The following is a 17,341-nucleotide window of genomic DNA, read 5'->3' on the forward strand; positions in this document are numbered from 1 at the left end:
GCTCAATTAAAGATTAAATAGTGATAAACAAATTGTGAAATTACGATTGATGTGAAATTTAATTAATTGATTTTATGGTTGTATGTGTGTGTTAATCTAATGTATATAATTAGGTATTTGCTTATTTTAGGTGGTATGTTGTAATCAGAGGTGTAAATGATTAGATATTGGTCTCACTTAAGTATATTGGATAGACAATTTGGTATATTGTGTTAAAAGTTAAAAATATGCAATTGATTTGTTTATGTTGCATTGATTGATTGCTTATGAAAATTTTATGAGATCAAATAGATGAAAATGGTGTTTTTGAGCTAAAATAACGTTATAATGCATTCGAATGAAACATATTAAGAGGTTAATAACTAAAAAATAGTCATCTTATCAATCAAATCTCGTAGAGAAACTCAACATTTCTGATACAGTATTAAATGTTTTTGTAATGTCGTTGGGCACTAACGAGATAGTGCATCATTGTCTCAATTGTATTCGACAAAACTTTGGAATCGTTGGATGTAAAAGAAACAATGAACTCACTAACTTGTTAGAATTGAATGTCACCTAGTGATCATTAGGCATAATATGAAATTTAAATTCCAAACTTAAATACTTTGTTATTTACAAATTTTTTTGAAATTATTTAATTGAGTCCATGTATGTATATTTTTTAATTAAGTCTCAATTTTTGTTTAAACAAAAGTTATTTTCGTTAAACGTGTATAAACGAAATTTCTCATTCAAAATAAATTATTAGTAAAATAGAAAGATGCAATTAAAGTAAAATTAAACTCACTTAATAAGTGAAATACTTTTGGAAATATAATCTATAAAACAATATTAATCACTTAAGGTATTGCACAAAGACTTTACATTGATTTTAAAATAAATATATTATCTAGATTGATTTTAAAATAAATTTAACCTTGTAAAATATAAATTAATGTTAATTTTAATTAAATTTAACTTAATAAAATAAAAATTAAATTTTTATTTTATTTTTTGCGGATAACGGATATCTACGGGTACGGATAGTATAATACTCGCACCAGACCGGTTTATAAGCGGGTATTAAAATATCCACTATCCACAGGTTTCGGGTAGTAAATATTCGCAGGTATCAACTATTTGTCACGGATTTTATCCGCTGGACGTAAATTTTTTTGTCATCGTTAAGTTAAGTGTTTAATTACGATCCCAAACCTCACATTCAAAACTAACTAACTAACTAACTATATATATATATATATATATATATATAATTTGAACAGATATAAATATAAATAATATTTAAATATTCAAATTATTATACATAAGTACGTAGTTAGTTGTATTCTCATAATTATTTCCATTTTAAATTATTAGGATATTTAATTTTTTTATTTTATTTCAAATTTTATATTTGTTACAATCTTTTGTTCATTTAATATTATTGTTAAAAGTATGAGCTTTATGCATTATATTCTTAGTATATTATATTATGTACTTCTGGTTGATTTCAAAAAAAATTGTTTGATAAAATAAGGATACGAAAATTTGTATGTTTATTAAATGTTAAAGACATAACTAAATATAACTTTTTTTTATTAGAAAGAAAGGGAGAAATATACCAAACCTTAATCCTATACTTACATATCTTTCGCATAAAAAAACCATAAAGAGTTAGTTAACAAAGAAGCAACCTTTTTGTTTTCGTCTTTCGGAGACATCATGTCATTGAAGAAAATGACACCGACCAATTAATCACATTAAAGTTTGGTACATGTTATCATATATATATATATATATATATATATATATATATATATATATATATATATATGATTTTGTTGACGTTCTTCGCCACCTATAGAATGCAACATCACGTTGTACACTAATGTAAATTTATGAATATGATATCATATAAAAGTATGATGTTACTTAATCGTTAAAACTTTTGACAAAGATGGGCACTGAATAATTAATCAATAATCCAAAAACTTTATAATCTTCTTTAGTTAAGTTATAATTACATTTAACCGTTTTTAAGGGGATAATTCAATTAAAAAATAACAATATTTACAATTACTATGCTAAAAAAGACTTTTCATACCGGTTAAAAAACTTTTTATACCTATTTTTAAAAACAAGTTTCAAGTTATGTTTGTATGAGTATGACAATTAATTTGAGTAATTGGGTTGTTTAATGAATTTTAACTTGTTGAGTTAATTGTAAGTGTTAGAGTTGGTCTGTGAATTACATGTGTTTTAAATCTCTAATATGATTGAGTGATTTAACTTATGATTGCATTAAATTGTATGAATTGTATATAAGTTGAGAATTGACGGTTTGGTTAGTGCAAGTTGTTGCTGAACTTTGGTTTAATAATATGGTTTGATAATATGTTAGAATAATGGTTGCTTTGGGGTTTTGACAAGTCAAATTCTAGAGGGATTGTTCTTTGGGCAAGTTGATATTTGGGGTCTATTTTTGTGTAAATTAGAACTTGGTTAGCCCTTGAGTTTGCTAAAATTTGATATGCATTATAAATCTGATGTTAATGTTTTTGGGTAGTTGGTTTGATCTAATGGACCGAGTCCTTGGCTAATTATAAGCAAATGGGTATTCAACCTAAGGTATACATATATTTTCAGATCAATTAGAGTGTCAAGAATTCCAATTTGGTCATTTGGTTAGGTCTCGAGTGCATCCAGATCAATTTTAGCAGTTGTTGTCTTTTAGTATAACACTAAACGACCCTGTGTGACACAAAGCGCTACTAAACCTGATAGCCATTGAGCTCTAGGATGCTAAGCGCCAAACAGGGGTGCTAAGCATTGCAAAACCAAAGAGTCAATAGGTTTTAGGGTGCTGAACAACCATTTTGGGCGTTAAGTGCTGCAAAGTCGGTGAACTTTCTATTTTCTGGGTGTTGAGCAGTGGTTTTGGACATTGAGCGCTACTTTTCTACTATAAGTATGGGCTGCTTTTTCCTTTAATTCGCTAAGCGAGAGATTGTCTCGATGGGCGAAGGTCATGGCTCGTTAGGCACCATACTTGACATTAGGCACCTCCTTGTTCAAGTCTTTTCATGTTTCTATGTTTTTTTATTCATTATTTGTTTGAATTGATTTAAAGTATACTTAAATTTACAATTATCAATGCTTTATGGATGGTGTAAAATATGGTTGTGAGTATGAATGATATAAGATGTGAGAAGAATCTCAATGAGAGATTTTGTGATTTGAGAAAGTGTTAATGTATGTTTAACAAATAAATTTTGTGATTTAAGAAAATGCTATTGTGTGCTTAACAGAGAAATTTCAAAAACGATGTATATCATGATATTCTACCAACCATTCAACTATGAATGCGGCAGGGGAAAAAACGACAAGTGGTCTTTACCATAGACTTTTGAGTCTTACGAGCAAAAGATTAACCTTGTAAATAGTAGGTTGATAAATTTGTATTTATGCCTTTGCAAAATATGGATGTTACAACGAGTGCACGCCTTGAGTGAAGTCTATGTCAAAGTATATGTCCAGATAATTGAGTATAGAGTCAAATGATTATATGTTTACATGAGTTATAAAATGATTTTAATGTTGAACTAATATGTGATGTATTAAATTCTTTATGAAATTTTCTTCTAAAACTAACTCACTTTGTTGTCACAAGTTCACTCTTCTGATTGTCTTTGGTGTGTTGTTTGCTTATTTTGCAATAATCACCTTGGTATAAACAGATGAGGTTTATGTATTGAAACATTTTTAGTGAAAGACGATCGTGCTGCAGAGAATCTTCTTAATAATATGGTGGTTACTTTTAATTCTTTTAATATAATTATTTTTCTTCTAGATAATTAAAATGTTGCATTGTATTAATATTGACGAGTTAAATTATACACATTATTTATGGATTGAATTATAGAAAATAAGTGTTACTATTGGGATTGTTGATGTATAAGCAAATTACATGTGTATGAGTACACACACCATGAAAATAATGTTTTCAAAACCATGAGAATGTTCACGTGAATATTTTATTTTTGATAATATCAATATTTTAATTAGCATAATTAAATTGAGTTAATACTTTTAAAAAAAAATATAAAAAGATATTATATTTATTGGAAAAATAAAAATAAACAAGATATGTTTTTATTCAAAAGATCAATGATAAGAAATACGTCAAATATATTATTATTCAGAAATTCAATGGATGCATGAAATCAATAATTAAGAAAACAACGTTCATTTCATATTTTATAATTTTAATTATATATTTTAAAAATCAATCTTGAAAAAAATATTTAGAAAAATTAATAGACAAATTTCAAATATTATATATTAATAAATATTTTTAATATAATTATCAACTATAATTTTTAATTATAAACACTCAATTTAATATAAACTAAAACAAATAGACATTTTTTTTTATTAAAAATAAAACAAAACACGGATTTTCATTTAATATATGAATTGTTATACTCTTAATTTTACTTGCATTATACGTGTAACCCAAATACTAAATGTGATTTATTTTTAATTGAACATCATCAAAGTATTATATACTATGAAATTTTACTCCTCATTATAACTATTATATTTCAAAATAAGCATATATTTTACCATGATTGTAAATGTGCTATAACTAAAAAATTTAAAGCTTTTCAAGCATTCTAAATTGCTTAGAAAAGTTGCAAATTTTCAAACTTGAATTGCATATTAGAGAGAAAATATTATTTTGAATTACATAGAAAAATTACAAATTCAAAACACACATTGCTAAGAGACATAAATTATACAAATTTTATGATTTTTTTATTATAAATATTTAATAAAAATTTATTTCAATTAACCCATGAATTGCACGAGTCAAGTTTTGGTCAATTTTAAATAAGTGTAATTTGGATATACGTGATGTGAATAAACACATGCTTTGAATAATTATCCTTTTTCACAACTGATTTATTATATTTAAAGAATTCCATTTTTTTTCACACTGCAAATCAATAATAATATTTTGTTTTAAAAAAAAACAATTTTAATTCTTGCTTTCTTTTATTCATAAACTCAACATGTGAAAACATACTTAAAAAATAACTTTTAAGTCAAATTTATAGTTATCGTGACAATACATATATTAAGAGTTGAGAAATAAAATAATATATTTTTTCTTTTTTTTAAGTTAAAGTTGTATAGTCTATAATGAGTTTATTTATTTATTTTAATTATTTGAACTAACTTTATGATTTTTTTAAGTTATTCAAAATTATAGTCGTTAAAGGTAAAATAATATGAAGATTTGAAAAAAATAAAATACAATTGCAGCTTAATGTTATAAGTAACATATTTTTAACATATCTAAAGTTAATGCAAGACTTCCCTACTATAATATTGTTTATTTTTTAGTTTTTTTAGATCTGAACAATATATTCAAAATTATGTTTTTATTTAATTGATAACTATAAATCCTAACCGTTAGATGATAATATTAGAGATAGTTGAAGATTTATGATTTGAGGGAACAATGTACAATATAGGAAGAAAGAGATAACTAATTAACATGTTTGGATAAATAATTTTACCATTTTTAACAACTGAAATATACTAAATTTGAATTTTTATATATGTATTTGGATTTGTTAATTTTTTTTATTTAGATAAAACATTTTAATTACTACTGAATAAAAAAATTACTACTTCAACCGTTCACATATTTATGAAAATAATAATACAAAATTAATATTTATGTAAATATTGATAAATTGATATTAAACTCATTAATTTATTAAAACTTGTAAATTTCTAAACGGTATAACCTTTTTCATAAATTACAAAAATATAATTTTTAATTGAATATTTCATTATCGTTTAAAAACAGGTTTTATACTATTGATTGAATATCATAAATATATTTAAAAGTCTCATTATTCTTTCTTAATAATCTCAATTCAATGTATCCTAAAATATGTCAACCTTTATTGACTACTTTCTAGATGGTAATTAACAACGATTTAATTTTAATATTTAAGATTTTAATTGGACGGAGTTGCTATAATTCTATTTTATCTTTTAGACATGTTGAAAATATTTTCTTCCTTTAAATATTAAAAAAATGGAAATTTAAAATATATAATAAAATCTAAAAAACTAATTTTGGTTATATTCTTTATAAGAAAAACGATCTATTATTATATGTTTAGTGATATTCTAAAAAGAAAAGAAGTAAAAATAAGTCATGAAGATATCAACGGATATGAAAGTGAGAGAAAAGAAAAAAAGAAAATGCTATTTTGGTTAGAGATGTAAACGCATAGAGTCACAATTATAATAGAATAGAATATTCAGACGCAAAGGCTTTATTTCCGCCGGTGGATTTCTTTCTTTCTTTCTTTCACTTAGATATTTTTACCTTCGTCTCATTTTCAGCGCACAAAACTTTTGTGTTTGGCAGGCAGCGTAGAAAACGTGAAGAGAAAATTAGGAAATTTTTTTGATTCAACTCGGAAAACACCGAGAAAAATCTCCTTTTCTTTCACCGATATCCTCGCCAAGGTGTTATTCGAAACACAAAATCTCAATCCAACTATTTTTCTTTCCTCATTCGTTCAGGTTCTCTTCTTCTTCTTCTTCTTCTCTCATTTGATATCGATTTGCTCATTGTTTTCTGAAATCGTGTGCTTTCGTTTTTCTTCTCGATCTGTTTGCTTGCGGATTGGTATTTTTTTTTTTAAAATTTAGGAGCGTTTATCGATTTGAAACTGTTCGTTTTTTGGATAATTATCTGAGGATTTGTTGGTTTGCTTTGCTGGATTTCGTGTTCGTGATTTGAGGTTCTTTGATTTTGTTGATATTGAGTTTTTAGTTTGAGTTTTTCTTGCTGCGATCTCCTTTATTTTTTTTTTGTTGATTGTGTGATTTGATATTTTTTTTTTCGTTTTCTGTGTAGTTGATCGTGGTTGTGTGACAGAGCGTGCATAAGAGGATCGTGGATTGGGAATCGTAGTTTTGTGTTTTGTTGTTTTTTTTTTTTTGGTTTTGTTCTGTTCAGCATTTGCTTGTTGCAAGAGCAAAGTCGCGATTTGTGCAACTATGAGAACTTCGTGGGCAGATTCTGCTGACAATTCAGCCATTGGTTCTGGCAATGGCAATTTCTCGGCTCACCCTCCCCGAGGTGCATATGTGCCTCCGCATCTTCGCAACAGGTCATTGTCGTCGGAGGTTCCTGCAGTGTCACACTCGCCGGCTCCTTTACCGGCGAATGACAGAGGGAATCCTGGTGGTGCAGCTCCTCATCAGGGAGGTGGTTACTTTAAAGCTGATCAAGGGCGGCAACAAGGATATGGTTCTGGTTATCAGACTGGTGGTGGCTGGAATGGTAGAGGGGCGGGGAGGGACCGTGGGAGGCGTGAGGTGAACCCTTTTGAGAATGATGAAGCTGATGATAAATCTCTGGAGCAAGAGAACAGTGGGATTAACTTCGAGGCTTATGATGATATCCCTGTGGAGACTAGTGGGGACAATGTGCCCCCGCCTGTGAATACATTTGCTGAAATAGATTTGGGCGAGGCATTGAATCATAATATACAGAGATGCAAGTATGTGAAACCAACCCCGGTTCAGAGGTATGCCATTCCAATTTCCCTTTCTGGGCGAGACTTGATGGCCTGTGCTCAGACCGGGTCAGGAAAGACAGCTGCCTTTTGCTTCCCTATTATAAGTGGAATAATGAGGGAGCAATATGTTCAAAGGCCACGTGTGGCTAGAACTGCTTTTCCGCTGGCACTTATCCTCTCCCCCACACGGGAACTTTCATGTCAGGTGCTATTCTGATTTTAGATTCCGGTTTATACTGCTTTATTATGTATACCGGTGTATCTATATCCTCAAAATCGAAAATGTCCTTATCTTGCAGATACACGATGAGGCCAAAAAGTTTTCTTACCAAACAGGTGTGAAAGTGGTGGTTGCTTATGGAGGAGCTCCAATCACCCAACAGGTTATTTTCACCCATTGATGTTGTTCAAATCACTCTGACTTATTTTAGCCTTATGATGCCCTGTTTCTATATACTTAGTTTTGATTGTTTTATTTATCATCACTTCCTTAACATTAGGGTTTAGGCTGATGCGTTCGATAATTATGTGTTGATTTTTCTTTTTTAGTGAAGAATATAACTTGTTAAAGAAAAAAACAACATAGCTTTTTTCTTGCTAAATGAGGAACATAACTTATGACACGAAAAACATGTTCTTTTTTTTTTTTTTAAATTTTTAGCAAGGACAAAGATGTGTTTAAATAATTGGGCTTGGTTCCTCTAATCTATAAGTATTACTAGCATTTGACAAGAAAAATCCACGATTAATATTGTGTTGTATGGTTCAGTTACGGGAGCTTGAGAGAGGAGTTGATATTCTGGTGGCTACTCCAGGAAGATTGGTGGATTTGCTCGAGAGGGCTCGGGTGTCACTGCAGATGATAAGGTATTTGGCGCTTGATGAGGCAGATCGGATGCTGGACATGGGTTTTGAGCCTCAAATAAGAAAGATAGTTGAACAAATGGACATGCCTCCTCCGGGCATGAGACAGACACTGTTGTTTAGTGCAACATTTCCAAAAGAGATACAGGTATCTTGTGACTCGCATTCATATTTATAACTTAATTATGTTTTTGCATTAGGAACTCTATCTTCCTTCCCTCAAAAAATTTCTCTTGTGCCGAACCTTTGGGGAAGTTGAATTTCTTATCTTTTTCTTAAAGCTGGAAACACCTTTTATTTTGTTTGTTACTTCTGAAAGTGAGCGGGGGAGGAAGGAAAGGAGGGAAGGGAGGGAGAGGGCCTGGTTTAGAACAAAGGAAATAAGGGGAAATTGTGAATAAAGGTGGGTCCCACGTTATTGGCACGTAACGTAATTGATTATAAAGGTTCCCATGTTTTTCTTTCCATCCAAACAATATACCTTTTCACTCATTTCTCAATTATTTCTTTTTTCTTTTCTCTTCCATTCACACTATTTCTTTCCCCTCTTCGAAGGTTTAATGAAGATAACAAAACCATTTACTTCAAATGTAACATTTTTTTAGTATTTCTTTTCGTTTTTTACTGTTGGGGTATATATAATTTTAAATGAGAAAAGTAAGTGTTTGAGCAACTGTCTATTATGTAGACCCCTATGTTTCTATAACCATTCACTTTTAAAATTTATATCATTGTAAGTGGAACTAGATTTGCTAAGGTGGAAGTGTTGATGCCTATAACCAAACTGCATTTGTTTGGCAGAATCAAACAGTGAAACTGGTTTGTCACTGGGCGACATAAAATATTAATTGTAGAGGTAGTATGGTGGTTGCATCAGTAGTTTATTTGAACAATTGATGGTGGTATAGTTTTTGGGAATTGTTGAGGCTGATGTTTTCTAGTTGTCAATTGTCACTAAGATACTTAAGTTTTGCTTACTAAATGTGATGACGCCGATGCCTTGTATGTGCGATAAAAAAATCTATAAAGCTTGAATTGTTGACAACCATGTAGCAATCATCTAGATGTAATTTTCTTAGCTACACTATAGAACAATGTTTATAAGACCTTGAAAATCTGGGTTTGAGATAACAAATTTTGTAATTTTCATTTGAATGCAGAGACTTGCATCAGATTTTCTTTCAAATTATGTGTTTCTGGCTGTTGGAAGGGTTGGTTCAAGTACTGATCTAATTGCTCAAAGAGTAGAATATGTTCTTGAGTCAGACAAGAGAAGCCATCTCATGGATCTTCTTCACGCTCAGAGGGAAAATGGAATTTACGGCAAGGTAAATTTGTTGTCACCAGTGCATATTGCTGATCTTCAGCCTTGTATTTGTGTATAACATGATTAGTTATTTTTTTGCTAGTGAAAATCACCATTTTTATACATTTGTGTTGCACTGAAACAACTGTTTCCATAAGAGTATGTAAATTTGAGTTGCTAATTTATCATATTCATAAAGGATTTTTGGGTTGTTTTTTGCAGCAAGGTCTGACATTAGTTTTTGTGGAAACGAAGAAAGGAGCTGATGCATTGGAACACTGCTTGTGTGTTAATGGATTTCCTGCAGCTAGCATTCATGGTGACAGAACACAACAAGTGAGTGTTTTCCTAGTCCAGTTTATGTATGAAGTGAAAAGCATGCCAACATTTTTATTACGTTGAAATTGCCTTTTTCTTTTTATTTTTCTCTTTGTTTATTTTATGTTACTCGTTTTCTTTAGTGAAGCAACCAGGGGATTGAATTGGTTTAGTCCACAAATAGATGTAGTAACGAGAGTTTAACTTGTGTTATGAAGTTCTACATTTCCTGATGCGACTAAAGGTGCTAAAAAATACGAGTAGCAAGGATCAAATTTAAGACTTCCTGTCCAAGACTCCAATTTAATCCCCACGCATAGAAAAAGGATTGACATATCATGTATCTAATTATTCTACAAACACAACAACAAGATCCATTTTAACCATCCTTGTATTCTTGTGGTGATATTCTCATTAATTTTCTCATCATTTTGTTTTATTGGTCCAATATATTTATTTAAGCATAAAAATTTTGGTACGAAATTTTTCATATTTACTTCCAAGTCAAATCTCTCTTTCCGCCTACGAAAATTGCAATGCATATAGTGGTACGTGTACTAAAGTGAAAACCCTTTTTTTCTCTCTCCAAAGCTCATGTTTGAAGTTTATTGTTTCCCTTGATTCTTCAATCACAGATATATCATTTGCAAAAAATGTTAAACTAGGGACAATCTTTTGTATATCCCTAGTAAGCACATCTAAGAGTAGATTAAACAATTAAGAACTAATGCTATGCCTTGATGTAATCTAATCTTCATAGAAAGTCCTTATTTTTGCCTATTGGTGTTCTCACACTAGCAGTTACCCCCGTACATGTCTTGTATAGGGTGGATGTAAGCCATGCAAACACCTTTGTTTTTCAAAGTCTTCTACAATACTTCTCGAGGCACTCAATCATACTTATTTTCCAGGTCAATAAATAAAAAGCGTATGGAACCCTGCTTTGCTTCTGTAGCTAATATACTTTTGATCATCTTTTTTTTTCTCTTACACGGACCAAAGTTCCCTTCCTCATGTAACATTTTCTTTAATCTCAAATCTATAAAATAGCACTGTAGTGTAAGCCAAATGGATACCTTGTTCTCTTACTCACTTCCAAACCTCAATAGGAATACCGTTTAGGCCAATTACTTTAGCACTATCCATCTTCTAAGGGTTTATTTTCCCATCTTTGATTTCGAGTTTTTCCATATTAAATGACGATTCTTGTCCATCAATGAAAAATTTACAAACATTTTTCTCGTCTCTCTGATATATTGATCTGTTATCATAACTTTCCATTATTATCCTTAATACATCTTGCATGATCCAAAACTATCGTTTTCCTTTCTCTGTTTTTGGCAAGCTTGTATATACACTCTCCCTTTTCATCCCAAAATCTTTTTAGAACACTTCAAGCTATATACATTCTCAATTTTTTATCCCATTTCTGACATTATGATGCTTTACCCAATTCTTGGCATTATTGCACTCATATATTGATTTAATGTACCCTCTTTTGTTGGACACGTTCATTCCACCTCTAAGATTCCTTATCTGTTGGTCTGAAACATTTTTGGTTCTCCTAAGACTTCTTTTAGACATATTATCTCTGAAATATTAATATGCAATTTCCAATTGCCTTTCTCCAACAATTTCTTCTTAAAATTCAATTGTTTATATCCCTTACTCTCCATCACTTGATTTTTTTATTTGAAACTTTTTGGTATTTTTGTATATTCGAATGAGTATCAAGAACAACCCTACAATCTTTACAAATCATTTTAATGCTTTTTGCTTAAAGGAAATCAATTTGTGACCCTAAACCTCCACTGTTGTAAGTAATTAGATGATCCTCACCTTTTGAAACTAGTGTTCATAATCCCAAAATCACGAGTCATAGAAATTTTGAATAGTTTGTCCTTCCTCGTTTAGTTCTTTAAAACCAAAATCAATATAAGCTCCTAACAGTTGCCTTACATCACTACCAACGTATCTATTATAGCCCCGCCTAAGAAAATCTTTTCCTCTCATGGAATGCGTTGTACTAACCCCTCGAAATCTTCCTACTACTTTTCTTACGCAAGTGCCTCCAATTTTGTGGTGTAAAAGCAGAAATAATGATTGCTCTCCGTGCCTTTGCTAATTTTTTCTTTGAACAAAAATCTACTAATTTATTTTTACTTTGATCGAAAGGAGGTTTTTCAAATTAACCACGAAAGCTTATCTTTTACCCACTTACTACATTGAAGAAACATCTTTAATTTATATTTTTTATATTGCAGTTGCTAAGTAAATCTTCATTCAATTTTAAATTTAAAAGGGGAGAAAATCAGCTGTCATCATTTCATTCAATAATACTGAATGACACTTACGCTCTCAGGCGACTTTTATAGTACTTATAATGTCCTCTTTCCAGAAGATCCAACATAATTTATGCTTTTGAAGTTACAAATTGTTTTCAATCATGATGTTGTTGTTCTCACTTTTTCTTAAGATTGAATTGTGGGAACTTCTAGTTGAATCGCTTAAAATCTATCGTAATGTCGTAGTAATTTTAACTCTTTCCAAAAAGGCTTGCCAACGATTCTATTTACAATCAATTTACAGCTTAGAAAGTGCTTTCCCAGAGAACTTCTGAACTAGTAGTTGTCCTTGTATATATTTCTCTGTCTTTGTATATATTTCTTTCGTTCTGTGTACTCCTGAAAATAAATGTGTACTAATGGTTCTGTTTGCAGGAAAGAGAACTAGCATTGAGGTCGTTCAAGACTGGAAACACACCAATTCTAGTGGCAACGGATGTTGCAGCACGTGGTCTGGACATCCCTCGGGTAGCACATGTGGTAAATTTTGATCTTCCGAATGACATTGATGATTACGTGCACCGAATAGGAAGAACGGGGCGAGCTGGTAAAATGGGATTAGCAACGGCCTTTTTCAATGAAAGTAACGTATCCTTGGCCAAACCATTGGCTGATCTGATGCAAGAGGCTAATCAAGAAGTTCCTGCCTGGCTCACCCGTTATGCGGCAAGGGCTGCTTACAGTGGTGGTAACAGAAACAGGAGGTCAGGGGGATCCCGTTTTGGTGGTCGTGATTTTAGGAGGGAAGGCTCATTTAATAAATCAACAGAGTACTATGGCGGTGGAAACGGTGGTGGAGCTGCTGGGGGATATGGCAATTACGGTGGAGGAGGAGGGTATGGTCAAGGTGTGACAAGTGCTTGGGATTAGATTAGTGTCACATCACTAATTCATTCTCACGTTGATTGTATATAAATTTCAGACTTTAATGGTGAAAAGCTGTATCTTCTCAACCATGGTTTGCCTGCACCCATGCATTCCTTACTGCATGAATCTTTTATCATAGGCTTGGTTTTGCTGGTTAGGCAAATGAGGTGGGGGAAATGCTGCATATGGAGAAGACAAAATCTGTAAGCAACCCAAAAATTTCTGACTGGATGACTTGTTTGAATCTGTATTGTAGAAGAAGAGGGAGAGGGTGTAAACAGATTGGATGGGGACGAAAGGACTGATATTACTGAGAGAGTTTAAATGGTGGGTAATGCTGTGTTATGTATTTTTTTGTTAGGTCCTTAGCCTTTGACACTTAAGTCAGGAGTTATCCTTAATTAGCATGCACATATTGTTGATTTCATTATTCTATGCCTTTAATTACCTAATTTTGTCTTCCCTTACTAGAAGGGTCCATTCAATTATTTTCCTGCTACTCACTGTACCCTTCTACCCTATTAGTTAGTAAGTAGTACACACACTCACTAACAATTCTTCCTGAAAACTAAGTTACCCTTAAGTTGATGTTAGTTTAATGGTTGTATACTACATCTTATGATATTAGTATATGCTGATTTTGTAAGCTCGTTAAAATTATATATTTTTTTCCTTTATATGAAATACCTAACCCAACTTTTTGAGATCGAATTAGGTCTGGCGAGAAAGGAAATCGTCATCATGCTTTGTATCGCCTTTTATATTCACTCATTTGTATACATCAATCAAAAATAGAACACGATATTTTCTTGTTACTCTCCTTTTTATTTATTGTATGTGTCATGACCTTATATAGTTCAGATAGCTACACTATTAACTATTTCAGTCGATTTTGGATTACTAATTAGTCGAGATAAATTCCTATGTTTTTAGTTTGAGCAATCAGTCCAATATTTAATTAATTGAACCCTTATGAGATATTTTTTTATCTCATTAATCCTTTAAAATAATTAAATAACTGTATTGTGATTATTGTCTAATCTAAATAATCATTTTATATGTAAAATATAATATAATATCTGAAAATATTTATATTACTTTATGATATAATTACTTAAATTACTTATTTAGAACATGCCATATGAATTCCATCAAGAAATTTAAGGTAGACTAACAGTTAATATGACATTAAATTGTTATTTTTTTTCTATTTTCTTAAACTTATTTTTTTTATAAGTAACTCCATTTTATATCTCATTAAAGCACATAAAAATATAATTAATCAAGTCTATTAAGATATAAACATGAATAGTATATACCTTAAAATAATAACATATTTACCTTGGGTCAGAAACAGGGAACATACATACCCAAACATCACTATACATGTAAATTACAAAGACGAATTTATTGTATTATAATTTATGTTTTTAAATTTACTATGTTTTCCTAATAATTTCATAAAATAATTTTTTCACCAATTAGTATGAAATAATTTAGTCTATTATAAACGTTTTAATAAACTTAATGCAATTATAATGGAACTTATTATACTTTCTAATTTTCCTCGTTTAACACGCATTTTACATAAGTAAATAATTACAATAATGCAAATAAAATTGTATCTAAAAGATATGATATATTTTTTATATACTAAAATTGGACATTTTTTTTTCCCAAATCAAATGTGTTTAAAATTATTTTAAAAGAACTTGCATGCAGTATGTGACATCCCAATTATATAGGAAAACATACATAATCAAGACTTCATCATGCGTAATAATTGAAAGTAGTTAGAGAATAATTAGGATTACAATCATCCTCAAAATAACATTGGAAGGGAAACTAGAATTTAAACGCTTGGAGTACTAGAATCCTCCTGAAAGGGGGAGGAATATAAAACTTTAACCATAACAAAGTTCTTCAAAATAACATAGAACAAATGAAAGTCCTAAGAAGACTAGACTGCAGCGTCGTCATTCCCATCCAAGGTTATTTCCAAAGTAACCTCCTCTCATCTGCTCTCATCCAAGTGGATGATCATCGTAAAAGAAAACATACACAAACATGGCACAAACACAAGCAAATGCAAGGGTGAACTAATTATATAAAAAAACATGCAACTATACCAACACAAACATACTGGATTCAACCCAAGTAAAGTATATACAAGCAAGGCAATATATATACAACACAGATCCTAGCATGTTATCTTCTAGACTTGACTCGTTCGGACTTTAGAATGGTAGTCGAGCCATGGTGGGTCATGCACCCGTGGTGGCTTGTGATACTTAGGCTCCCCCGCCTTGGGCTCCCCCGTCCTGCCACACTCACGAGGTTAGTCTGTTTCGCACCCTAGAGCATGATGGAAGCCTCAAAGACTAAGACCTCCTGCTACTCCTCACCACATGGTTCAATCCTCTCTACGTGAGAAGAAAGACCATTGGAGCGTCAGGAAGACCCCTAAGACTGAGCTCCTACTTTCATTCTAAAACATACTTAAAATCAACACCAAGAGGTTCCTCCATGAAACCCATTTTACCAACTGTGAACCATTTGAATCCATATAAAACCATGTACATATAACCCTTGCACTTTACATTGCATACAAACATATATATAATATTAATTATACTTCAAAAGACCATAAACAACCCAACAAGTCGTCAAAAATTGAATGAAACCATTCCATATACATTAACAGACAATAATAGTCCAAGGAGAACCACTAAAAAATCCAATACCCCTAAAAATCATAATTAGACAAGGAAAACAACTTTGAAACCATCACCAACAGTTTTGAAAAGGTCCAAATCCCCCAAAACGACCTAAAGAACGTCCAAAAATGATACCCGAAACTCCAAAAACCATCAAAAATTGTCCTAGATGATTTTTCGATGACAATAATCGATTATTACGTATGATAATCGATTATTTACGAGAGCTTTGAAAAAAATACGACTCTCTGACTAGAATAATCGATTATCAAGTGAGATAATCGATTATTCTTATCAGTTTTTAACAGTAAACTGATTTTTCTAGTTTTGGTGCATCTGAGACATATCCAAATGAACAATTTAAAATCTATAACACTAATATTGATATGAAACATATTTATAGATGAAAGTAAAGTATTGCATTGGTCATTGGATAAGAATTAGATGTACTAAACCAACTCATTCTACTACAAAACATCCAACTCAATAGTTAGAGGACCCCAAACCCAATTCTAACACTTTGTACCTATTTTGACCAATTTGGTGACTCAAACAAGTCCCAATCCACTTGCTAAAACTGCCCCAATCGCCCAAGTGCACTCAAAACCCCAAATGCTCAAAATCACTCCCTCACTTCTTCTTAACCAACCTAAAATGTTTCCCAATTACTAAATTGTTTATTTAATTGTTATTACAGTAGAGATTTTACCTTCCCAACCCTCCTTACATCCCAATTGGTCATCGAAGAGGAATCAGATGTTTGAAAGCATCGAACTCACCTTTGGCGCCAATACATATGACTAGTCACAACTGACTGGATCAGACCAGGGCTGCTCTATGATCAGGGATGTGTTGACTCAAGTTTTTAAGACTCCTTTATCCTACCAACAAAACAATTTCAACAAGTTAAAATTGATTTATTTAAGTTACCCAAACTGGTTTACAGTTCTCTAGACCTCACATGCCCACTTTTATCATTTCACTTCTTCTCACAGTGACCTGAAACAGTGCCTGTGCATTCAAATACTACCCAAATAATGCTAATTAAAATCTCACCCGAGGCCTTTCCAAAAACATGATCAATCACAGTCACTAACTCATTCAAAAACGGATTATATTCATCAAACAGTGCATAGGAAATAAATCACAAGCTCCTCCTAACGCAATCAAGTTCATACCAAGCCAATTACATAAGACAGTAACAAAACAGTCCCAACAGAACATCATATTTTGAATTTAATCATACATGAAATATGAAAACAAATTCAACCAAAAATAATTAGTTCCCCTTACCTGGATTTCTCACAGCACAATTTATAGTAACAC

At 31.2% G+C, this 17,341-nt stretch overlaps 1 protein-coding gene across 1 annotated transcript; it reads left to right on the forward strand.

Annotated features, from left to right (window-relative positions):
• The first annotated feature begins 6,323 nt into the window (after positions 1–6,323).
• LOC106772566 (DEAD-box ATP-dependent RNA helicase 37) lies at positions 6,324–14,113 on the forward strand. Its single transcript, XM_014659055.2, has 7 exons — positions 6,324–6,594; positions 6,932–7,803; positions 7,898–7,981; positions 8,368–8,610; positions 9,623–9,790; positions 9,991–10,104; positions 12,807–14,113. The coding sequence occupies exons 2-7, from the start codon at positions 7,075–7,077 to the stop codon at positions 13,299–13,301; spliced, it is 1,833 nt and encodes a 610-aa protein (XP_014514541.1). The 5' UTR covers positions 6,324–6,594; positions 6,932–7,074; the 3' UTR covers positions 13,302–14,113.
• Positions 14,114–17,341: the final 3,228 nt, after the last annotated feature.

This window comes from Vigna radiata, chromosome 8 (assembly GCF_000741045.1).
Source record: "Vigna radiata var. radiata cultivar VC1973A chromosome 8, Vradiata_ver6, whole genome shotgun sequence".
Classification (NCBI taxonomy): Eukaryota; Viridiplantae; Streptophyta; class Magnoliopsida; order Fabales; family Fabaceae; genus Vigna; species Vigna radiata.